The sequence below is a fragment of the Carassius gibelio genome, chromosome A1 (genome assembly GCF_023724105.1).
Source record: "Carassius gibelio isolate Cgi1373 ecotype wild population from Czech Republic chromosome A1, carGib1.2-hapl.c, whole genome shotgun sequence".
Lineage (NCBI taxonomy): Eukaryota > Metazoa > Chordata > Actinopteri > Cypriniformes > Cyprinidae > Carassius > Carassius gibelio.
Window position 1 is genome coordinate 16,948,632 of NC_068371.1, and position 25,950 is coordinate 16,974,581.

Sequence of the window (25,950 nt, forward strand, 5' to 3'; positions counted from 1 at the left end):
ACAGTGCTAAGCACACGGAGTCTCTCAAACACAGAAAATTTCACAATTTACCATTTAGACATCAAATAGAAACACGATTAAATATTAATTATTAAATTGGACTCGCTTATTTAACAGTGTTTAATCACAGCATGTTAATGGGCTGAAAGCATCAATGTGCCGACATCATATTCTGAAACATCCGGCGTGTGTTAAATGTTGTAGTTATGTACAGGAGAGAGAGACATGTATCCTGAGGGAGATGCTCTTTTAATAGGAGTTTATCTTATTTACCATGTTGATTGTGGGTGGGGCTAGAGACAAGCAGCTGATCATTGTGATCAGAGACTGACTGGCATTGGGATCTTCTGCTGATTGATCGCGATGGAATCACTCATTTGTCGGCTGCTGTTCTCCACGCTGATCGCTCATCATGTATTATCTGCAGATCAACACACAGGTGAGTGATCGATTGTCAACTGAATGTCACACTGGACTTATTGTTCCTGTCCTAGTTTTGCTCTGTTATACTAGTTTTATTTGGACATTCACTGCTAGTGTTCCTCAAACCACAGAGATAAGTGTAAATATTTTTCCAGTGTGCACAATGTGATGTTTGTTGAAGTCCATGGTGTGTTTCAGTGTTTCGGTCCCGACAGCTGGCCAATGTGCTACTGCTGCGCTCTAGACGGGCAAATGCATTTCTGCTGGAGGAAATTCTGCAGGGGAATCTGGAGCGCGAATGCTTTGAGGAGAGATGCAATAAAGAAGAGGCCAGAGAATACTTTGAGAATGACCAGAAGACAGTATGGCATCTGATGATCATCACACACACATCACTGATCAGTGTATATATAATCAGGGCATGGGGGATTGGCCATCTGGCAATTTTTATTATTAATATCATTAAATTTTTGTATTTATTATTATTATTATTTTCTTTTGATAAATTGTTTTAGGCCAACAGCACATCATACGGGTTTTTATCACTTGCATGATTTGGCAGACTGAGCATTTGGAGCAACAGGAATTTTCCCATGAGCCACTGTACAATGTGGGCCGACCCATTGTGTAAATAAATATAAAGATAGTAAATTTATGTACCCTACATAGCCAAAAGTTTTAGCAGTGACATAAATTTTATTTTTTAGAAAGTTTGCTGCTTCGGTATTTGTATTTCAGTATTTGTATTTCTCCTTTCTATGGTATACTGAAAAAAAATGAAAAGCATATCATATATATGTTACGGATCACTCGGAGACAGAGGAGTAACAGATGAGTAAGATGTTTATTTAAAGACACAAGCAGAGGAGCAGGTAGTGAGGAGTGGATGAGGGATTGGGATCCGTGCTAGGATGGAGGTGAACGCACACACACACTCACCGTGAGGTCCCAGAAGGAATCCTCGGAAGCAACCCTTAGAGAGGAGAAGGAGTAGACTTCGGAGAATATCTTTGGAGAGAGGGTAAAGAGGAGTTAGTCATTATGGTTAGCGCAGATGAGTAATCTTGTCGCGAACATGACCGGACAATGACTGTGTGACTGTCCTTCCCAGTCCACTAAATATTCCAGCTGACCACCACGCCGCCGGGAGTCCAGGATGTCCTTGACCGAGTAGGCTGCACCGTCATCTAGGAGGAGAGGAGGGGGGGCTTCTGTCTCGCCAGGTTCTGTGGAGGGAAGAACAGGAGGATGGTGAGGTTTAAGGAGTGATACATGGAAGGTTGGGTGAATCCGGTACTCAGGGGGGAGTTGAAGTTTGTAGGTGACCGGATTGATCTGCTGGGTGATGGTGAATGGGCCAATGAATCTGGGACTGAGCTTGCGGCAGGGCAGATGCAGGCGGATGTCCCGGGTAGACAGCCAGACCTTCTGACCGGGTTGGTCCTGGGGAGCCTCGGAACGGCGAAGGTCGGCCGTCATCCTGCGTCTACGGAGCGCCCGTTGCAGTTGGTGATGGGCCGCGTCCCAGACCCTCTCGCTCTCCTGGAACCAATAGTCGACCGCCGGAACATCAGAGGGCTCTCCAGACCAGGGGAATAGAGGTGGTTGGTAGCCGAGTACGCACTGGAAGGGTGTGAGACCGGTGGTGGGTTGACGGAGGGAGTTCTGTGCGTACTCGGCCCACCCCAGGAATTGGTTCCAGGAGTTCTGGTGGCCATGACAGAAGGTACGGAGGAAGCGTCCGATCTCCTGGACCTTTTTTTCTGTCTGCCCGTTGGACTGCGGGTGGTAGCCGGAGGACAGGCTGATGGCCACACCTAGGAGGGAGTGAAACGCTCTCAATACCCGGGAGATGAACTGGGGGCCCCGATCTGACACTATGTCCTCTGGAATGCCGAAGTACCTGAAGACATGGTTAAACATCAGTTCTGCCGTTTCCATGGCAGTGGGGAGACCCTTCAGAGGAAGAAGACGACAAGCTTTAGAAAATCTATCCACAATTATCAGAATACAGGTATAGTTGTCAGAAGGTGGAAGGTCCGTTATGAAATCCACCCCTAGGTGTGACCACGGGCAGTTGGGAACGGGCAGAGAATGAAGTTTGCCAGATGGTAGATGGCGAGGACTTTTAGACATGGCGCAGCTGGTACATCCACTCACGTACCTTCTGACATCCGAGGCCATGTTGGGCCACCAGCAGCGTTCCCGTAGCAACGAGAGGGTTCCATTGACCCCCGGGTGACCAGTGCCAGGTGACGTATGGGTAGAGTGAATGAGAGGAGTGCGCTTTGTCCTGGGGATATATCGGAGACCTGGTGGGCAACCCGGCGGAGCGTTGTTGCGGGCCTCGGCTGGAGGGAGAGTTTCTGCAGACCAGGAGATAGGGGCGACTATAACCTTGTCCGGAAGGACGGATTCGGGGTCTTCCGACTTTTCTTTGGGCGCATAACATCTGGACAGAGCATCGGCCTTGACATTCTTAGCTCCAGGGCGGTAGGTGATGGTAAACTGGAAGCGGGTGAAGAATAGCGCCCAGCGGGCTTGTCTTGGGTTGAGTCTCTTGGCTGCTCTGAGGTATTCCAGATTCTTGTGGTCTGTGAGTACTTGAAAAGGGTGTTTGGCTCCCTCCAGCCAATGTCTCCACTCCTCCAGGGCGAGCTTGATGGCTACTAGCTCCCTATTGCCAATGTCATAATTGACCTCTGCCGGGTTGAGTTTCCGGGAGAAGAAGGCACATGGATGGAGGCAGCTGGGTGTCCCCTGCTGCTGGAATAAGACTGCTCCCACTCCGGTGGTAGAGGCATCCACTTCCACGACGAATGGTAATTCTGGATCCGGATGCACAAGGAGTGGGGCGGTCCTGAAAGCCTGCTTCAGTGTTTGGAAGGCTTTGGTGGCGGCAGGAGTCCATGACAGGGACTTGGGCTTCTGGCGAAGGAGGTTGGTAAGTGGCCTGGTGATGGTACTAAAGTTTTTAATGAAACGTCTGTAGAAGTTGGCGAAGCCAAGGAATCGCTACAGCTCCTTTATGGTGTTAGGAATGGGCCAGTCCCTGACGGCGCTTACCTTCCCCTCGTCCATCCGGATGCCACTGCGGTCGATGGTGTATCCAAGGAACTGCACTGAGGGTTGATGGAATGTACATTTCTCTGCTTTGAGGTAGAGTTGGTAGTCCTTCAGGCGTTGCAGGACCTCCGCAATGTGGCGTTGATGTTCAGCCTGGCTCCGGGAGTAAATCAAGATGTCATCGATGTAGACTAGGACGAACTGATGGAGGAACTCCCGGAGCACCTCATGTATGAAGTCCTGGAATACGGAGGGGGCATTAACAAGTCCATACGGCATGACTAAATTTTCATAATGGCCAGTAGGGGTGATGAAGGCGGTCTTCCACTCGTCCCCCTCACGTATCCGGATGAGGTTATACGCGCTGCGGAGGTCCAACTTGGTGAACACAGTGGCACCATGGAGATGTTCCAGGGCCGCTGGGACGAGGGGAAGAGGATAACAAAACTTCCGAGTGATTTTGTTGAGAGCTCTGTAATCAATACATGGCCGTAACCCTCCATCCTTCTTGGCCACAAAGAAGATGGAAGCAGCAGGGGAGGTAGATGGGCGGATGTAAACTTGAGCCAGCGCCTCCCTGATGTATTCCTCCATGGCCTTCTCCTCGGGGACGGATAAGGGATAGATCGTCCCTTTGGCACTGGTTCACCCGGCAGCAGATCTATGGCACAGTCCCATGGCCGGTGTGGAGGCAGCTTGGAGGCCCGCTTTGGGCAGAAAACATCGCTGAAGGGGGCGTAGCACTTGGGAATGGAGATGGATTGATTCTCGACAGGGCTTTCAATGGATGTGGAGTAGACTGGTAGTGGTTCAGGGGGACGTTCCACTGGAACAGGACAGCCGAAGATACATGATTGAAGGCAAGCTTCGCCCCACTTCAGGATTTCTCCGGTCCGCCAGGAGATGACGGGGTTGTGCTGCTCCAACCATGGGCGCCCTAGGATGACGTCAGCGGTGGAATCCTCCAGAACCAGCAGATGGATATCCTCGTGGTGAAGGAGTCCAGTTTGAAGAGAGATAGGGCCCACGCAGTGGCGTACATATTTCTTACTTAGCGGCCTGCCGGTGATGGTGTGGATTTGGTAAGCGGCCGGCGTGCCCGTGGTTGGGAGCTCGAGCTGACGGCAGAGGGCGCCGTAGATGAAGTTGCCAGCTGACCCAGAATCAAGGAGGGCGGAAACTGGAAGAGAGACATCAGCCGCAGTAAGTGTCACAACAGTGGTGAGTGGTTTCATCTGATATCGTGAGGGAAGGATGGCACTCACCATGGGACGAGGAGGACGAACGGGGCACCCAGCTATGGTATGCCCCGAAGCTGCACAGTACAGACAGAGATTCTGGGCCAGCCGTCTATGACGCTCCGCCGGAGTGAGGCGGTAGGAGTCCACGAACATGGGCTCGCTGGCTGGTTCTGGGGAGCTGACGTTCTCTGGTCGGCAGAGCGGTGTGGAGGAATGCGCCTGGCCCTGGTGCTCTTCTAAGCACGACTGCATACGAGTGGCGAAGCGGATGGACAGTTGGATGAATCGCTCAAGGCCGATGAAGGTCCTCGTATGCAGCGAGATGCAACCGCACTCTGGGATCCAGTCCTTGACGATAGGTAGTGAGCAGGGCCTGTTCGTTCCACCCACTGGAGGCCTGAACTGCAAGGCATAATCATTGACAGACATAGTTCCTTGTTTCAAGTTATAGAGTCTCTCACCGATCGATGAGTCCCAGGCTGGTTTGCCGAATACTTCCCGGAAGTGTTCGATGAAGCTAGAATATGACTGGGTTACGGGGTTATTCTGGGTCCAGAGAGAGTCTGCCCACTGCAATGCCTTGCCTTGTAACTGTGAAATGATAAATGCTATCTTCGATCGATCCATGGGGTAAGAGAGCGGTTACATCTCCAGGACCAGTGAACACTGAAGAAGGAAACCTCTGCATTCCTCCGCCGAACCAGAGTAGGGCGCTGGCCGGGCCATGGGACTGGCGTGCACGGCAGGTGAAGGAGAGATGACGGGGTTTGCGGAAGTGCTCGCTGGTGGTGGTGATGCGGGTGCTGACATGAGTATTCGGCGGAGTGCATCAACCAGTTCCTGGAAGGGGTCCGTGAGGCTCATGCTTGTGTCTCTCGGTGCTGGTCCGGTCATCTGTTACGGATCACTCGGAGACAGAGGAGTAAAAGATGAGTAAGATGTTTATTTAAAGACACAAGCAGAGGAGCAAGTAGTGAGGAGTGGATGAGGGATTGGGATCCGTGCTGGGATGGAGGTGAACGCACACACACACGCACCGTGAGGTCCCGGAGGAGTCCTCGGGAGCAATCCTTAGAGAGGAGAAGGAGGAGTAGACTTCGGAGAATATCCTTGGAGAGAAGGTAAAGAGGAGTTAGTCCTTATGGTTAGCGCAGATGAGTAATCTTGTCGCGAACGTGACCGGACAATGAATGTGTGCGTGTGTGTGGCTTTTATGGTGCTGTGGTGGATGACTGATGATGAGGATCAGGTGGTGATGGTTCAGTACTCAGGTGAGGGTGTGCGCTGTGATTGTGTGGAGGTGGAACCTGGCGTGTTTGTAACAATATATATATATATATATATATATATATATATATATATATATATATATATATATATATATATATATATATATACAGTATTGTTCAAAATAATAGCAGTACAATGTGACTAACCAGAATAATCAAGGTTTTTCGTATATTTTTTTATTGCTACGTGGCAAACAAGTTACCAGTAGGTTCAGTAGATTCTCAGAAAACAAATGAGACCCAGCATTCATGATATGCACGCTCTTAAGGCTGTGCAATTGGGCAATTAGTTGAATTAGTTGAAAGGGGTGTGTTCAAAAAAATAGCAGTGTGGCATTCAATCACTGAGGTCATCAATTTTGTGAAGAAACATGTGTAAATCAGGTGGCCCCTATTTAAGGATGAAGCCAACACTTGTTGAACATGCATTTGAAAGCTGAGGAAAATGGGTCGTTCAAGACATTGTTCAGAAGAACAGCGTACTTTGATTAAAAAGTTGATTAGAGAGGGGAAAACCTATAAAGAGGTGCAAAAAATGATAGGCTGTTCAGCTAAAATGATCTCCAATGCCTTAAAATGGAGAGCAAAACCAGAGAGACGTGGAAGAAAACGGAAGACAACCATCAAAATGGATAGAAGAATAACCAGAATGGCAAAGGCTCAGCCAATGATCACCTCCAGGATGATCAAAGACAGTCTGGAGTTACCTGTAAGTACTGTGACAGTTAGAAGACGTCTGTGTGAAGCTAATCTATTTTCAAGAATCCCCCGCAAAGTCCCTCTGTTAAAAAAAAGGCATGTGCAGAAGAGGTTACAATTTGCCAAAGAACACATCAACTGGCCTAAAGAGAAATGGAGGAACATTTTTGTGGACTGATGAGAGTAAAATTGTTCTTTTTGGGTCCAAGGGCCACAGGCAGTTTGTGAGACGACCCCCAAACTCTGAATTCAAGCCACAGTACACAGTGAAGACAGTGAAGCATGGAGGTGCAAGCATCATGATATGGGCATGTTTCTCCTACTATGGTGTTGGGCCTATTTATCGCATACCAGGGATCATGGATCAGTTTGCATATGTTAAAATACTTGAAGAGGTCATGTTGCCCTATGCTGAAGAGGACATGCCCTTGAAATGGTTGTTTCAACAAGACAATGACCCAAAACACACTAGTAAACGGGCAAAGTCTTGGTTCCAAACCAACAAAATTAATGTTATGGAGTGGCCAGCCCAATCTCCAGACCTTAATCCAATTGAGAACTTGTGGGGTGATATCAAAAATGCTGTTTCTGAAGCAAAACCAAGAAATGTGAATGAATTGTGGAATGTTGTTAAAGAATCATGGAGTGGAATAACAGCTGATAGGTGCCACAAGTTGGTTGACTCCATGCCACACAGATGTCAAGCAGTTTTAAAAAACTGTGGTCATACAACTAAATATTAGTTTAGTGATTCACAGGATTGCTAAATCCCAGAAAAAAAAAAATGTTTGTACAAAATAGTTTTGAGTTTGTACAGTCAAAGGTAGACACTGCTATTTTTTTGAACACACCCCTTTCAACTAATTGCCCAATTGCACAGCCTTAAGAGCTGGCATATCATGAATGCTGGGTCTTGTTTGTTTTCTGACAATCTACTGAACCTACTGGTAACTTGTTTGCCACGTAGCAATAAAAAAATATACTAAAAACCTTGATTATTCTGGTTAGTCACATTGTACTGCTATTATTTTGAACAATACTGTATATATATATATATATATATAATGAGTCACTATTTACAGTGTTGGCCCTTGTTCTTCATAACCTCTGCTATTCACTCTGGGATGCTGGACATTAGCTTCTGGGCCAAATTGGGCCAAGTTGATCATGTGGGCTTCTGCTTGTCCACTCACCTTTTGAAAACTGACCACAGGTTCTTTATGGGATTGAGATGGATCCAAAAATTTAATGTAATGATCTTCGAGCCATTTCTTTATCACTCTTGCTTTGTGACATGGTGCTCCATCATTCTGGAAAATGCACGGATCACCACCAATCGGCTCAAGAAATCGCTCTTAAAGGACATTTTGATAACACTTTATTTATGGCAGTGTTTTTGGGGAGAGTTATGATAGAGCCCACTCCCTTGGTTGAAAAGGAACCCCACAGATGTATGGTCTCAGGATGCTTAACCGTTGGCATGTCACTGGACTCATGGTAGATTTCACCTTTTCTTCTCTGAACAATCCATTTTCCAGATGTCCCAAACAGTCGGAAGGGAACTTCATCAGAGAAATAACTTTGCACCAGTTTTCTGCAGTCCATTCCTTGTACTTCCTGTAAAATTTCAGTCTGTCCTTGATGTTTTTCTTGGAGATAAGTGGCTTCTTTGCTGCTCTTCTTGACACCAGGCCATAGTCCAAAAGTCTTGGCCTCACAGTGCATGCAGATGCTCCCAAACCAATCTGCTGCAATTCCTGAGCAAGCTCTACACTGGTGGTGACATGATTCCATTGCTGACTCCTCTGGAGGAGACTGTCCTGGCACTTGCTGGACACTCTGGGACGTCCTGAAGACGTAGAATCTTTGAAGTTCTTTGATGAGCCGGTAAATGGTTCTTTTAATTGCAAATAAATTTTGTATCAATTTCCTTTCATGTGAGGCCATTTTGATGCAAAGCGTTGATGGCTACATGTGTCTCTTTGGATAGATTTATCTCTATCCAGGCTTTCTTCTTCAATTTCATGACTATCACTTAATAATAAAGTTCAGTTGTAAGTAATTTATAAGTGATTAGTTAATGATGAACTAATAATTTACTAAACATAGCTGTGTTCATGGATGATTAAAAAGTCATATGTTCATATTTGTATGTTATTTACAAGTGATTAGATAATGTTGAACTAATCATTTGAAAAAACATGACTTAATGTTCAAAAATTATTAAGGAATATGCCAATGATTTACAAATCTGTCGTAAGTAATCTTAAAAAATAGCAAATCAAGAAATAATCAAACAGATCATTAGTAGATGGTTAATAAGTTACTAGTTAATATATTATTTATTACTTATAAATCATGAAAATGTAAAAATTATACTATTATTTCACAGCATTAAAATATTCCATTTGTGTCAGAGAAGACATCTGTCTGCACCCTCACCAGTCAGCCCTTACACTGGTGTACACTACAAAATATTCAAAACATGTTGTGTAAACATATAAATAATTACAAAGCTTTCTGTATTCTGCAAGTGTAAACTGCTCATCTGCTGTAAATGTTTTACTCATTATTCATAGATCTTTCACCCCAGTGTGTACGCACACAACCTGTAACCAGCAGGTTTGTAAAACATTTATTCATGCATTTACACAACATGTTTTGAATACTTTGTAGAGTGTACTGCAATATAAAAGCCGACTGGTGAGGGTGTAGACAGATGTATTCTCTGATAATAAATAATAATGTATTATTCTTTTAAAAGCAAAAAATAGTTTTAGCATAACTGCATTTTTGCGCTTTTTATCAGACCACCTTACAACTTTAACGAAACATAAATTATATACAGATCATTTACAAATAGTTAAATCATAATTTGTTTATGATTAATAAATATTCATTGAGAAACAGTGTTGTAGTACAATGTTGACATTCAATGATTTATAAGTGATTAATAATATATTAACTAGTAACTTAACTAGTAGCTAACTGAAAAAGAAAAATGATTAACTGAATTGACTACTTTTTTAAGTGGCTGCAATCAATGTATTTTATTTATGCTCAGTTCTACTGAACACTGTCTGTCCAAGCATCTTCTCATTTGCTCTGGCAGACATGCTACCACTTTACTCCTTGGCCTGCATAAAGCTCATACAGGGTTGAAATTTTTTATTTCCAGCCACTGGAATTTACAACCACTTTCCAGCATGTTGGTCTTGAATGTGTTGACCGTTGGCCTATGTACATTACTTAGGCACACCTCTCCATCTACTATAGCCCAGGTCTAGCAAAGGGGGCATTGTTTGGTCCATTGACCTGCTGCCTGACATTGTGTGCCCTAAAAGCATCTCTTCCGAGTAGAAAAATTGTTTATGCTACTGGTTCTAGTTCTGGAATGTGCTTGACAATGTGATGGAGATGTGGCTGGTGAAGAACTGTACTAGGCGTTAGAATCTCAGATTGATTGTTCATGATTTCATGACACTCAATGAGTGGTGGAAGGGAGATGATAACTCTTTCGCCCAGGGACTTGATCTGGAATCCTTCTGCTTTCTTGCCAGATGTTTCTGTGTTTCCAGAGTAAGTTCTGAGATGGTATGAGAAGTGTTCACTCTCCACATTGAACAGCTCAAAGAATTCTGTTCTGGCTAATGAACGATTGCTCTGGTCATCCAAAATTACGTAGGCTTTGAATATAAATAAATACTGTGATAAAGGCTCTGGCTGAGGTGGCAAACAAGCTGGATGAATGAATTGAATAGCGTAAGGCTTAGCAGATGCATTCATGATGGGACTGGTCCTCCAAGCTTCAGACCTAATCACATCTGCAGACAGATCAGATAGATTTGTTGCAGGAAAGTGCATACTATCAGCTTTCTCAGACTTTGGCTTGTTTATAAATGTGTATGTGAAGTGTTTTTCGCAGCTGGACTCCATGATACGAAGCTGTTATGGGAGTCATTATGAATTGGAGGAGTGATTGGTAAGGCTGATAAGTGTGGAGAGGAAGAGTGACTCTGAAGGTTAATTTGAGAATTGATATATTCAGTGGTACATTCAATTTTAACTTTCACTGATTCAGATCCTCCTCTTTCTAATGCAGCATGCATTGCTCATTCCACATCATCCAGCACTTGTGCCTTTTATAGAAATGCAAACATTATAATTCTTTATTGTTTGCCTATCAGCATTAAGTAAATATGCATTTATCATTCAAACAAATCTTTGAATTACTAATGAACATTTAATTTCACAAACCTTGCAAACTTAGTTGAATCCAGATGTGAGATCTTTTGAAGTTCTCTGTGTGATGGTCGGCCCCTGTGAATTGAATGCTTGTAAACTTTAAACTTGTGATTTAAAATTATGCTGTGCTTTATGCATTTGTCCACTGTCATATTCATGTCATTTTCTCTGTGTGCTGTATGTACAATGAATGTTAACCTGGCTTTATATGAAAAATATGATTCCGAAATTCCCAAATCTTCCCAGAATACCAAGTGCCCTGTTGGTTACAGTATTACTCCCTTTTTAATGATATATTTTTTAAATATTTATTTATTTGTGAAAAATACTTTGTCATCTAAAGTATAAGTATGTTTATTTTAGTTATTTTATTTTACAGTTATTTTTTAAGCCATTGTCAAATGATTTCAAATTTCTTAAATATTAATTAAAATAAAAAGAAAAAATATATCGTCCTTCGGCCCTCCTGCTTTCCAAGATATCGGCATTGCATTGGCTGTCAAAAAAACAATATCAGTCGACCACTAGTAAGAAGTGCGACAGATTTGTTTGTCTGAATACTTTAGTGCTCACACAGATATGATAAATCTCATAACCACAGATTGTCAAAAGTAGTCTTCAGACATTAATTGTGGCTTACAAATGCGGAAACGGGGCATGAATGGGCAATATGCCAGGTTCACAATGCGATACAGATGTAGCAATGTGGTTTTGAAATAAACAGAATTAAATATACTACTTGCTTACTTGCTAGGCAAACAAATAAATAACACTTGTAGTAGCTTTATACAAAGACTATTATGGCAAACATACGCAAATCAAATCATTAAAATGATTACAGACAAATTAAAACATATTTTTTTAAGTTTTTAATTATTTTTTATTTGTAATGAAAGCAACATTTAGATTAAAAAACAAATAAAAAATAATTAGGAAATATTTGGGGGCACTGCCATGGAAAATATGATGCCAAAGAAAGCCCCTCTGTCTCATCAATAATGAATGAGTATTTATGAACACTGTTAGATCTTCTAAATTAATAAATCTTTAATAAATGAATCACATGTGTTTCTTCTGTGAATATTTGACCTTTTCAGCATTTAAATATATTTAACTAAATGCGACTGATCTCACTCATTAATTTTATTTTATTAATTTTTTTCTTTAAAGAATGAGTTCTGGGCCAAATACTATGGTAAGTGACCTTCAGAAAGACTGATTATACTTTGACTGAATTTAAAGAAATTATCATTTTATAAATCAAATGATAAATAATTAAAATTATTTTCATATTATTTATTATTATAAGCTCATATATCACTTTTTTTTCTTTTTTGTACACTATTCTGAATGTTTAATCTTTAACTTGTACATGTAGGCTGTATCATTGCATTTTTTTCTTTTACTGCTCTTAATTTACTAATTTGTACATGTATTTTTTCATTCTCTTTTCTATGTTTCTGGAGCTGCTGTATTATTGTACTTGTAATAAATATGAATATTAATTTTTGTTGTCAGATGGAGATCAGTGCCTATCAAACCCATGTAAACACGGCGGCACATGCAAGGATGGGATCGGTGGTTACACATGCACATGTGCTGAGATGTACAGTGGCACCAACTGTCAAACTGGTGAATGTGATATATATATTTTTTTTTACAAGTGATAGTGATGAACATGAGATGTGATGTGAGATGTGCTGTGTTTGACACATTCACTGTGTTTGAGGGGCATCACGTTTATCAGATGCTTTGTGATGATGTTTTGCAGATAAATCCCAGTGTCCATCAGCTGGGCCTTTAGCATGTGAGCACTTCTGCAAAACGATGACTGATTCATACCGCTGCTTCTGTGCACGGGGATATAAACTTAACAGTGACAGCAGGAGCTGCTCACCTCACGGTACCTGACAATCATTGCACAGACATTCACTGCTCCTGCTCAATCACTGACAGCTGCTAAATCACTGGAGCTCAAAGACTCACTGCACTCTTGACTGATGCAAAATCACTGAAGCTCACACACTCATTGCACCCAAGACAGCTGCTAAATCACTGAAACTCACTCACTGTACTCATGATGGTTGCTAAATCATTGAAGCTCAAACACTCATGACGGCTGCTAAATCATTGAACCTCACACACTCATGAAGGCTGCAAAATCACTGAAGCTCACACACTCACTACACTCATTATGGCTATTTAATCACTCACTGGACTCTTCACTGCATAGTTCTTTTATGCATTTCTCCTCTTCTCTAGCTTGTTTCATAATAGTTCAAAAATAAATCTGTATTTGTATATTACAAATATTGTTGGTTCTTTGATGAATTGCTTATATTCCCCTCTCTTTAATGTCACGTTGATAAAATTGTTTGTTAAATGCATAAATGTACATGTAAACATCATCCACACTCTCAGTTCAGAATCCATGTGGGACAACAGAGATGTCCAGCTTCTGTCCTGATGAACACTGCTCATGGGAGGTGAGCAACAACCTGATTACCATCATATCTACAGCAGGAGTTTCACTGAAATGGTTCTGCAGATCATTAATCAGTTCATGCACATTGATCAATAAACTGAAACTGCAATTAGACGAGCCGCTGATGAATATTCCACTCTGCTGAGCAGTATTTCAGCAACCGATGACAATGATCATGTTATTGTGTGCTATAGGTGAAGTTTGTGAACACCAGCGGTGATGTCGTCTGTCACGGTGTGGTTCTAGGCAGCAAGTCTGTGCTGACATCAGCCACGTGCATGTCTGCGCTGAAGGACCTCCATGTCACTCTCGGTGAGCATGTGACTGTAGCTTTACATCACAGACTCTAGACCATATGTCCTACAATTATACTTTATAGTTCAGATTGTTTTAGTAGTCACAGTCCAGTAGAATTCACTCTTGTTAGCATCAGATGGTATTTCTACACTGCCCAGAAAACATTGTATTTGAAATATTTTTGGTAATTTTGGTATAAAACTGAAATGAGAAACCAGTCCAACTTTTAGGACGAGACAGTTGTTTTTAAAATATACTATTTTTTATATTTCTTTTTTGAATTTATCAGTTTAAATTTTTCAGTTTTAGTTTTAGTAATTCTTCAACACAAACCTATTTGATTCCAGTTACATGTGAGGTTTCAAAAAGTCAAAGTTATTTTATTTATTGCAATATTTCAACTGTTGAAATAGTTTTTTAATAGTCTTACATTTAGTTAACAATTACAACATTGCTTCTGGTTTTGAAATGAAAATACAATTTTAATGCATACAACTAGCTTCAAGCAGTGACAAATAAACTTGAATTAAAGTATTTTAGAGTTTGACAGAAGTGCTATTTTATCATAATTGATACACTGTTTTTAATTAGATTTTATTTTATATTCAGATTTATTTTGATTTATATTATATTGTGTTTTGTCCACTCAATTAAACTGCTAAAAAAAAATTTATCAGATTCATATTTATTTTCTTTTTTTTTTTTTTTGCATAAATCTGTTAATCATCCTCAGTCCTGATCAAAACTACCAAATGTTTTAAAAAAAATTCAAGATTTTAACTCTTTAATTGCCAAGTTCATAAATTATGTCACTGATTTTGGGGGGAAAAAACATACAAAATGACTTATTTTAAATATAAAAGTAATTGTTGCTGGATTTTTTTTACTTTTTATAACAGTCTTGGGCATGTCAAAGATTACTATCAACATTGGCTTTGATGCATTTTTAGTTTTTGTGCAGCATTAGATTTAATTTTGTTGTTGGTGGCTGTTTTTGCCCCATTGACTTCCATTATAATGACATTTTTTGATTGCAAAGCCATGTAATCATGCATTCTTGATTGTTTGTGGTTTTCCCTTTTGGGTAGAGGTAACATTTGTTAATTTTACAGTTGATCACTAGGTGGGACCATTAACCATTTAGATAGGCCTGTGCAAAAAAAGCTTAGTTTCTGACTTGTATATGAAGCTATTTGGAGTATAACAGCATATTATATTGAGTGTGTATGTGTGTGTGTGTGAGAAAGAGAGAGAGAGAGTGTGTGTGTGAGAGAGACCTTTGCACACTTACCTTAATGTATTTCAGAAAATCACAATGTACACCTCAGCTCTTAGAACTACATGGAGTAAACAAAAGTGTATTTATGCACCTGCTGCCTTTTAATGGTGGTGAAAGTATTCGGTTGTTAAGTGATGATGTAAGAAGCGCTGTTTCCGGGTCCAGGCCTCAACTCGCTTCACTTGAGAATATGACCTCAGCAGCCGTTTATGAGCACTGTTTATTCATATTGATAATTTAAGTTAAACACTTTTAAACTTACGATATACACTACAGTCTCCGTGCTCACAGCGTCCCAAACACAAATAATTTTTATATATATATATATTTTTTATATTAATATTTTCATTGTCTGGCTATCTGGTACTTCAGTATGGAGTTAAAGGTTAATATTATAACTTTTTTGATAGTATTCTATAACATTTTGAGTTTATAATAGCACCTTTTGTTGTTTTCTTGTGGTAACTGATAGGGCATTTGGACACGGAAGAGCTGCTACGTGACGTCAGACTTAACAAGCGAATAGACTAAACAAAAGCAAAGTACGTGGATTTAAACACTTGCATGCTATCGTGCTGCATATTTAATGGTGAGAAGAGCAGCAAGCAACACGAGAAAGGGCTTGACTTGTACCAAAGTTTTAGAAATGATTATGTAGCGTGACCCCTCCAGCGAGCTGCAGCTTATTTGAAGTTGGTATTGCATTTTGGTTCATAATACATTATGTTCATAAATTTGATGTGAAGTAAATTTTTTTACAGGATTTTAAGGTTTTAAACTGGCTTTACCATCAAGAAAAGAGGAGCATTTCACATATAGGCCATCTGTATTTTTCACCATCAAAAGGCAGCAGGTGCATAAACACACTTCTTTTTTTATTGTTTACTCCATGTAGTTCTGAGAGCATGAGGTGCATATTTTGATTTTTTCAGATACTGTACATCAAGGTAAGTGCACAAAGGTATCTCTCACACCCTCTCTTTCTCTCTCTCTCTATCACACACACACACACACACACACACACACATACTATAATTTGCTATTATACTCCATGTAACTCCATACAAGCCAGAAACTAAGCCTTTTTTTGCACAGGCCTATCTAAAGGGTTAATGGTCCCACCTAGTGATCAACTGTAAAAAATAACAAATGTTACCTCTTCCCCACAGGGAAAACCACCAACAATCAAGAATCTCACACACACACAAACACTATAATTTGCTGTTATACTCCATATAACTCCATATACAAGCCAGAAACCAAGCCTTTTTTCAGACCTATTTAAAGGGTTAATGGTCCCACCTAGTGATCAACTGTAAAAATATTTTTTTTACCTCTTCCCAAAAGGGAAAACCACAAACAATCAAGAATGCATGATTATATGGTGTCATGGCTTTGCAATCAAAAAATGTCTTTATAATGGAAGTCAATGGGGCAAAAACAGCCACCAACAACAAATTAGAGAGAAAAAATTTAAATCTAAAGCTGCACAAAAACTAACAATGCATCAAAGCCAATCTTGTTACTAATCTTTGACATGCCCAAGACTGTGATAAAAGGTAAAAAAATATCCAGTCCACAATCACTTTTTATATTGAAAATATGTAAATTTGTGTGTTTTTTTCCCAAATCAGTGACATCATTTATGAACTTGGTAATTAAAAAGTTAAAATCTTGGAATTTTTAAATATTTTTTGTAGTTTTGATCAGGACTGAGGTTGATTAATAGATTTATGCAAAAAAAAAATTGAAAAAAATATATTTATCTGATACATTTTTACAGCAGTTTAATTTAGTGGATGTTTTCATCCACGAACATCCTGAAAGGGTAATGAATATGCCCACAATGTACCGTTGAGTTTTTGAAAAATTTCATGGACGAAAACGTCCCCAACAACCCACAAGGGTTAAATAAAATGACTAAGTTTTATTCATAGTTTGTTTAAAGTTCTTGTTTATTTTCTTTTAAGTATTGAAAATTTTAAGGTAACTTTTATGTTTTTAGTTTTAATTAACAATAACCCTGCAAATGAACACAAAACCATTGACATCAGTGAAAAATGGAAAGTGCTTCTGCTTTTAATTACACTGTCCGTAATATGAATGATTACATATTTAAAGTTTTTCTCAGTTGCTTTGGTGCATTTCTTAGAACAAAGCTACTTGTTCAACCTCGACATCTAGTCAATTGTGCACATCATAAAAACAGTTTCTCATCCTTTCGAACAAGTTTAAGATTGCTTTGGTACATTCATGCAATTGATTATGTACATTTGTCTGCAGTTTCCTACATTATGTCATGTTGCTAAAAATCTGGAGGGATGTTGTGATTTAAACTATGGCTACATTTTTGATGACAATTATTGTAAGTTGTGGGTTAAACAGTGTATGTGGGAGTTTGATTGCAAGAGACTGGACAAGATTCACATTTACATTTTTACTGTTTGGACTGTAATTTGTTGACAGACCATGCCATTGCAATACAGAAAGGAAAAAACAGCACTGCACAGCAGAAGGAAAAAAAAGTAGAAAGGTGAACATAGGACAATCTCCTCATGGAAAACTGTACATGCAGTGCTGTAGGAATTACACTGCAGTCTTCCTACACCTCTTGACGTTCCGGTCTATTGGGCCACAAATTCTCATCCACATCACAATGAATATCTTCTCTTGCAATGCAGAATGGAAATCTTATCCAGCCTCTGCCGGCATCTGCTGTGATGTCATCACACGCTACATCCATGGCACCTAGAAGGGCCATCTGTGTATGTGGCTGGCGATCATATATTTTCCATCTCTATGCTGAGAAGAATTCCTCAATGGGGTTAAGGAATGGAGAGTAGGGTTAAAGGAACTCCATCAGCCTCTTGTTGTGGGCTCCAAACATTGCCTGATGATGTTGGAGTGATGGAAACCAACATTGTTCCAAACTATCACGTATTTTGGCAGGTCATCTCCAATTTGACCCCTTGTTCAGGGATGAGATCCCCGTAAAGAGTGTCTAAAAAGGTGACAAGACACTCTGTATTCTATGGCCCGATAATGGGAATATGCGTTAGCACACCATTCTCAGAGATAGCAGCACCCATTTTTTGTAAAGCCATGGCAAATGTGTACTGGTCACACTTATTGTGCTGTATATCACTATACAATGTTGTACTGTTTACTGTGAGATACAGTTGCTGCATACTCATACATGTTTTACCTGTACATACTGGTAGTGCAGCTTCTTCACTCTTTCACCATTTCTTTCAAATGGAACAGTGTACAGCTGCTTCATATTCATTTGGTGTCTTTTCAGCACCCTGTCAATGGTTGAGATGCTAAATGTTTTCAAAGATGTTGTTGTACTCTATAATGGCACACTTTATCTCCCTTAGTCTTTACAGAAAGTATACACTATTACAGTACAGTTCCTATTGTTAGATTACATACCTGTCTGAATGATTAAGGACACAGTTGCACTCCCAACGTTTGGCAGCACCCTTTGACCAGCCTCGGCCATTGTGATCTACAAGTGTGGCTAGTGTAGCAAGTTGTCTCATCAGGAACATGCATATGTCCTCTGCCTCTTCTGTTTTGCCTCCCAACTCCTCCACCATGCAGCCTCACTCCTCTTTCTCTGATGTGGAAGTTTCACATTTTAATATTTAATTCAGAATACAACATAGATGACATATCAAAAGTTTTGATTGAAAAAATTTATTATTTTAAGGGGAAAATACTGTTGATACTGTTAAATAAGTTGATTTTAAATTTCATGGCATCAACAAGTTGGGAGTTGGGACAAGGCCATGTTTACCACTGTGTGGCATCCCCTCTTCTTTAACAGTCTGCAAACGTCTGGGGACTGAGGAGACAAGTTGCTCCAATTTAGGAATAGGAATGTTGTCCCATTCTTGTCTAATTCAGGCTTTTAGTTGCTCAACTGTCTTAGGTCTTCTTTGTCAAGTCAAGTCACCTTTATTTATATAGCGCTTTAAACAAAAAACATTGCGTCAAAGCAACTGAACAACATTAATTAGGAAAACAGTGTGTCAATAATGCAAAATGACAGTTAAAGGCAGTTCACCATTGAATTCAGTGAAGTTATCATCTCAGTTCAGTTTAAATAGTATCTGCGCAATCATTTGCAATCAAGTCAACGATATTTAATCTAGATTTAAACTGTGAGTGTGTCTGCCTCCCGAACAATATTATGTAGGCTATTCCAGAGTAAGGGCGCCAAATAGGAAAAGGATCGCAGTTGATTTTGATATTCTTGGCAAAAAGAACTTTACATTTTGATTCGTCCGACCACAGAACAGTTTTCCACTTTGCCACAGTCCATTTTAAATTAGCCTTGGCCCAGAGAAAATGCCTGCGCTTATGTATAATCTTTAGATATGGCTCTTATTGCTACCAGTCCCAACTTTTTTGGAATGTGTAGCTCTCATGAAATCCAAAATGAGCCAATATTTGGCATGACATTTCAAAATGTCTCACTTTCAACATTTGATATGTTGTCTATATTCAATTGTGAATAAAATATAAGTTTATGAGATAATTGTAAATTAAATTTAAAAATTAATTTTTTACTCAAAATTTGTAGTGTCCCAACTATTTTGGAATCGGGTTTGTGTGTGTGTGTGTATATATATATATATATACATTTTGATCAACATGACATACAGTAAGCAATTGATAATACAGTATATAGGAAACAGCAGATTTGTACATAATCATTTGCATGAATGTACCAAAGCATTTGCAACTTGTTCAAAGAAATGAGAAACTGCTTTTTTGATGTGCAAAAGTAATATAATGATGTGAAGATTGAAGTAGTTTTGAGAAATTAAATTCTGATTCGAGAAATGCACCAAAGCAACGGAGAAAAACGGTAAGCCTGCTGTCAGTGGCCCATCAAAACTGAACTGAGAGTCTTGTTTGTTTTCTGATCAGTTGAGAATCAGTGATATGCATGCGTTCAAACATGAAGTGGACTCTTCTTCTTGCCTCCAGTGGGACATCACTCAACTGTGGTGGTGCTTGTCTCCAGCTGGACACCGCATAAGCGGTACGTATCCGGTCTGGAGGATGACCTGGCCTTCTTGGAACTGATGGAGCCCTTCCCACAGAACATGTCCATCATCCCTCTCTGTCTGCCAGAGAGAGACTACAGCGAGAACATTCTAATGAGAGCTGGACGAAAGGGTGTGGTCATGGGTGGAGCCAGGCACTCTTACCTCTCACTGGATGATTGTCACAGCTCTCTCAACCTCACATTCCTAATGACCAATAAGATGTTTTGCATGCAGAAGCAGGAGTCTGACATCGCTGTCAGGGCCAAGCCGATGCCGTGTAACTTGAAGTTTGGAAGTCCCGTCGCAACAGTGGAGGGAAAGACTGCATTCCTGACAGGCATTTCTCTGTCCACTGGAGACTGTCATCATGGACTAGTGTTCACCAAACTGTCCCGATACCTGCACTGGCTGCGACCGCTGCTGCATGCATCTGAGAAAGAACAACAACAACAGCTATGATGAAGCAACAACAAAAAAACAAAGAACACTGGCTGTATGAAGAAACAAATGAGTAATTACCATAATGTAAAATAAAATGAATGTACAATGAATTTACAGTTGAAAATATTAACAGCAGCTACAAGTTCTGAGTCACTGTAAATCTGTTTCATTCCTGAAGAGTTAAACACTTATGCTTTTTCAACATTGATCTCTTTGAGTGACATGCCAGCTTAACTTAATTTAATTAACTTAATTGGTTAACTGACTTAACCAATCACCTGTGTTTGTGACAGGGCTTTCTGACTCACTGACCAATGGAGGAAACATTTGGAAACATAATAATTTTTGCAATTTATATTGTTAATGCAAATATTAATTATGCCACTTTTAACTATATATATTAATGAGAAACACAGCTGACAAGCATAAGAAATACAAAAGAAAACATTACACTCATGATTATGTGTCTTGTCTTTGTTTTCTCTGGACTCCTTTTTCCATGATCCCTTATCAAGGAACCAGTCACACATTCACACCTGTTTCCCATCAAGTCAAGTAACCTTTATTTATATAGCGCTTTAAACAAAAAGGATTGTGTCAAAGCAACTGAACAACATTATTTAGGAAAACCGTGTGTCAATAATGCAAAATGAGAGTTAAAGGAAGTTCATCATTTAACTCATGACTAATGTCATGATCTCATCTCAGTTCAGTTTAAATAGTATCTGTGCAATTGTTTGCAATAAATTCAGCGATATTGCTGTAAATGAACTGTCCCCAACTAAGCAAGCCAGAGGCAACAGCAGCAAGGAACCCATACTCCATTGGTGACAGAATGGAGAAAAACCCTTGAATGGAGAAACATAACTCAGTCGGGGGGGCCAGTTCTCCTCTGACCAGATGAAATGAGCAGTTCAATTCCAGGCTGCAGCAAAGTCAGATTGTGCAGAAGAATCATCTGTTCCTGTGGTCTTGTCCTGGTGGTCGTCTGAGACAAGGTCTTTACAGGGGATCTGTATCTGGGGCTCTAGTTGTCCTGGTCTCTTCTGTCTTTCAGGGATGTAGAGGTCCTTTCTAGGTGCTGATCCACCATCTGGTCTGGACACGTACTGGATCCGGGTGACCGCAGTGACCCTCTGATCTGGATACAGATTGGAACTGGTGGCAACGGTGACCTCGGAATAAGAGAGAAACAAACTAATATTAGCATAGATGCCATTCTTCTAATGATGTAGCAAGTACATCAGGTGTTATGGGAAGTGTTCCCAGTTCGGGTTTACCCAATTAATGCAGCCTAAAAATCCTTTAACAGATTTGGATATTAGAAGCGTATTAGTGTGTTATGTGTAAGCCAGGTTAAAGAGATGGGTCTTTAATCTAGATTTAAACTGCAAGAGTGTTTCTGCCTCTCGAACAATGTTAGGTAGGTTATTCCAGAGTTTAGGCACCAAATAGGAAAAGGATCTGCCGCCTGCAGTTGATTTCGATATTCTAGGTATTATCAAGTTTTGAGAACACAGCGGACTCTACTGCTGCATTTTGGACTAACTGGACTTTGTTTATTAAGCATGCAGAACAGCCACCCAATAAAGCATTACAATAATCTAACCTTGAGGTCATAAAGGCACGGATTAACATTTCTGCAATTGACACTGAGAGCATAGGCCATAATTTAGATATATTTTTGAGATGGAGAAATTAAATTTGACAAATTTTAGAAACATGGCTTTCTAAGGAAAGATTGCAATCAAATAGCACACCTAGGTTTCTAACTGATGACGAAAAATTGACAGAGCAGCCATCAAGTCTTAGACAGCATTCTAGGTTATTACATGCAGAGTTTTTAGGTCCTATAATTAACACCTGTTTTTTCCAGAATTTTAGCAGTAAGAAATTACTTGTCAGCCATTTTTTTATATCGACTATGCATTCCGTTCATTTTTCAAATTGGTATGTCTCACAGAGCCGTGAAGAAATATAGAGATTTAAGATTCAAGATTTTTATTTGTCACATGCTCAATTATATAGATCATATATAACCAGCAGTGAAATGTAAGTCAGGTTCGCTCCATGGACAGTGCAATTATTAGAGAATACAACACAGATGAAAATATACATAAATATAGCTATGAAAGAATGAAATAAAAGTAAAAAATAAAAACAAAATAATAAAATAGATGTATACTGTAGAATGGAAAATAATGTGCATGAAAGTATACTGTAGTCTTAAATATTAAGATACACAGGAATGTACAAGAGGCAAATGAGTAAACAGTTTGACACTTTCAGTATGTCAATGTGAAAAGGAGTAGGAAGATGTTTAGGTAGCTAGCTTGAAGCCAATGGGGCTGTCAATAAGAACAGATCCAGTCTAGTCACTCTGATGTTAAGGTCTTTATTTTCCTTCTTCAGCAGGTATTAGGTATGGGTGTGTATGTGTGTAAGCGTGTGGTTTCTACAAAAGGACAGAATTACAGTGATTTAGTTAACAATAACAACATAACATTGAATTCACAGGAGAAAACGAAATTTAAACAATGCATAAGGCCATCTACTCATACTATAAAGCTCAAATACATATCTAAAGAACATGCTTAAGCAGGGAATACAACAAAATAAACACACTTAGGACAAACTTAAGAAATACAGAATAATAAAGTGTCAAACAAAAGCACTTATATGGTCAAATACACACACGCAGGGAAAAACAAAAGGAAAAAGAACTCAGTCCTCTGCACAGTGCATCCATGTGCACCAGAATGAAGGTGCTGTGGGCACAGGTGCAATTTATAGTGTCCTAATTGGCTTGAGATCAGAGGGGGTGGAGCTAGAAGTTAATCGTAAATTAACAAGCCAAGAGGGGTGTGGCACATGCTTGGCACCTTGAAGCTTAAGGACACATAGCTTTTTAACACAATGTGATGTAGTGAATGATGAATATCTTACTGATAAAGTGAATATTAAGTGGAGACCTGAAGATGTTAAGAGACTCGTTTTGAGTTTAGTACCCTGATGGCCTGGGGGAAGAAACTCCTCCTGAGACTTTCAGTTTTTGCCACCAGACTACGGAAGCATTTACCAGATGGCAGCAAAGTGAAAAGATGGTTACTGGGGTGGATGGAGTCTTTGGTGTTTTTAACAGCTCTGCTTTTGCAGCGTTTGATGTAGATGTTCTGCAGAGAGGGGAGAGCAAACAGTGAGACTCTCTGCAGGGCTTTACAGTCTTGACTGGAGCTGTTCACATACCACACTGAGATACACTGAGTCAATACACTTTCTATGGCCCCTGAATAGAAAGTTTTCAGGATTGCCTGTGAGACCCTGAATTTCTTCAGCTGTCGCAGATGGTACAGTCTTTGCCTTGCTTTATTAACCTGAGTTTTAATGTTTGTAGTCCAAGTCAGGTCCTCGGAGATGTTTACACCGAGGTACTTGAAGCTGCTCACCCTCTCCACAGGGGTCTCTCTGATCATAAGAGGAGTATGGGCTGCTGCTGCCTTTTCCTGAAGTCCACAATCAGTTCTTTAGTTTTGCTCACATTCAGAGAGAGACAGTTGTCCTGGCACCATGATGTTAGTTTCTCTACCTCATCCAAGTATGCAGTCTCATTATTGTTGTGAATGAGGCCCAGAACCACAGTATCATGAGCGAATTTGATTATAGATGTGGAGCTGTGGGAAGACATGCAGTTATGTGTGTAGAAAGAGCAGGGGTAGAGAGAGTAGAGCAGGGGTATCATCTGATATGATGATTCTCATCAGCATAACAGTGAAAGCTAACACCATGTTTCTTGATGATATCTCCCAAGGGTAACGGGTAAAGCGTGAAGAGTAACGGCCCTAGTACTGAGCCTTGATGTACTCCATACTGCACTTGTGATCGATATGATACCTCTTCATTCACTGCGATGAATTGATGGTGGTCAGGGGCGGATCTAGAAAATTATTGATGAGGTGGCAAGAAGGGGGCAGGAATTTTTAAGGGGTGGCAACATATGGCAGACGTATATATACTGAATTTAGTCACAGTTATCACAGTTTGATGATAAATAGTATATGTGCACACTACAAAAGGGCACAGGCTATCATTTACAAACTTAATCTCATGCAATCAATGTCTTGCTTTTGAAACAGTTCATATAAGGAATAAGTGACCATACCCCATAAGCACCACCACACTCACTAATGCATACAGTATGCATCGACATGTAATTAAGAGCATTATAAAAGGTTCAGTGTTATCAATATGTCAATTTATTATAAGAAACCCAAGACTTTAATAGCCAATGACATTTACAGATGGGGAGACTCAACTGATTTTTTACTGTGTTAATCACCATCTAACTCAACCAGTCAAAAGCTACATTTAGCCTTAGATGTAATATGAGTATGGTCCCTGAAGCAAAGGTTTTATAAGCTGAAAATAATAATAAATAAATAAACATTATAGGCACAAATACAAATGTACTTTTAGAAATTGTTTTTGGAAAATTTGGTGTTATTGTTTTGGCAAGTTTAAATTAAAACTATATCTATGAAAACTTGTGTAATATTCCCTTTAAAATAACGTTTTATTTTATCTTTTTTTAAGTATATTTTACTGTGCAATTTCTTACATAATTTCTTTGAGTTAGACAAAACTTTTATTTTGGTGAGTTGTAGACAGAGTTTCTGTGTTTTTTTTTATTAACTATTATTATTAGCTAATAGGCCTACTAGACGTATAGCATACTCTACTGTGCAATAGTACTATATTTCTGTTCAAATTTCTTATAAATAAGTTTTATAAGTTATAGCACACATAGATCCCAGAGATGTGCATAACAACACCTTCAGGGCCACTGCTGGCCAAATGGGTGCCCTAATCAGGACTGTATTGTTGTACCCCCCCCCCCCCCCCCTTCCTCAAATATGATGATGACTTTAATCAAATAAAAAACGAAATTAATACATTTTATTATTTACAAATTACTATTTACCTATGGCTATAACTTTATTATGACTCAAAATTTATTTTATAGTCTCAAGCATAAAAAAATCATGCAAGCAAAAGGAAATTAGGCAGTTTTACTATGATAAAACCATTGTTTATTTTTGTAAGGATTGTGATATGCACATTTTTTGTTGAAGAAATTATAAAGGCTATGTCATCTTTAGTAACAAGGTGGCCAAAAATTTAAGATTAAGTGAATATTTGAATTAAATGTTTGGTCAGTAGCCTAAACAAGGATTTGATCGTCCTGTAAGTGTAACAGCAGCAATTACATGACATTTGTAATAACATGTACATAAATTGTTTGTTTTGTATTTTCCTACTACATCATGTACAGTATTTTAACAGTGTTATTATTAACCAATCATTATTGCCTGATTGTGATGATTTGTGTTGTTATTGTTAAACCATGGGTAATTTTCGTAAGGGA

The 25,950-nt window shown here is 39.7% G+C and overlaps 1 protein-coding gene across 1 annotated transcript; it reads left to right on the plus strand.

Moving 5' to 3' along the window:
- The first annotated feature begins 141 nt into the window (after positions 1–141).
- prozb (protein Z, vitamin K-dependent plasma glycoprotein b) lies at positions 142–20,987 on the plus strand. The gene is made up of 8 exons (XM_052598789.1): positions 142–439; positions 622–785; positions 12,134–12,158; positions 12,482–12,595; positions 12,735–12,866; positions 13,385–13,449; positions 13,643–13,760; positions 20,026–20,987. The coding sequence occupies exons 1-8, from the start codon at positions 364–366 to the stop codon at positions 20,544–20,546; spliced, it is 1,215 nt and encodes a 404-aa protein (XP_052454749.1). The 5' UTR covers positions 142–363; the 3' UTR covers positions 20,547–20,987.
- Positions 20,988–25,950: the final 4,963 nt, after the last annotated feature.

Coding starts and splice junctions, on each gene's coding strand:
- prozb (XM_052598789.1), top strand. CDS start 364: ATGGAATCACTCATTTGTCGGCTGCTGTTCTCCACGCTGATCGCTCAT. Junction 440..621: donor ATCTGCAGATCAACACACAG/GTGAGTGATCGA, acceptor GGTGTGTTTCAG/TGTTTCGGTCCCGACAGCTG. Junction 12,596..12,734: donor TGGCACCAACTGTCAAACTG/GTGAATGTGATA, acceptor GATGTTTTGCAG/ATAAATCCCAGTGTCCATCA.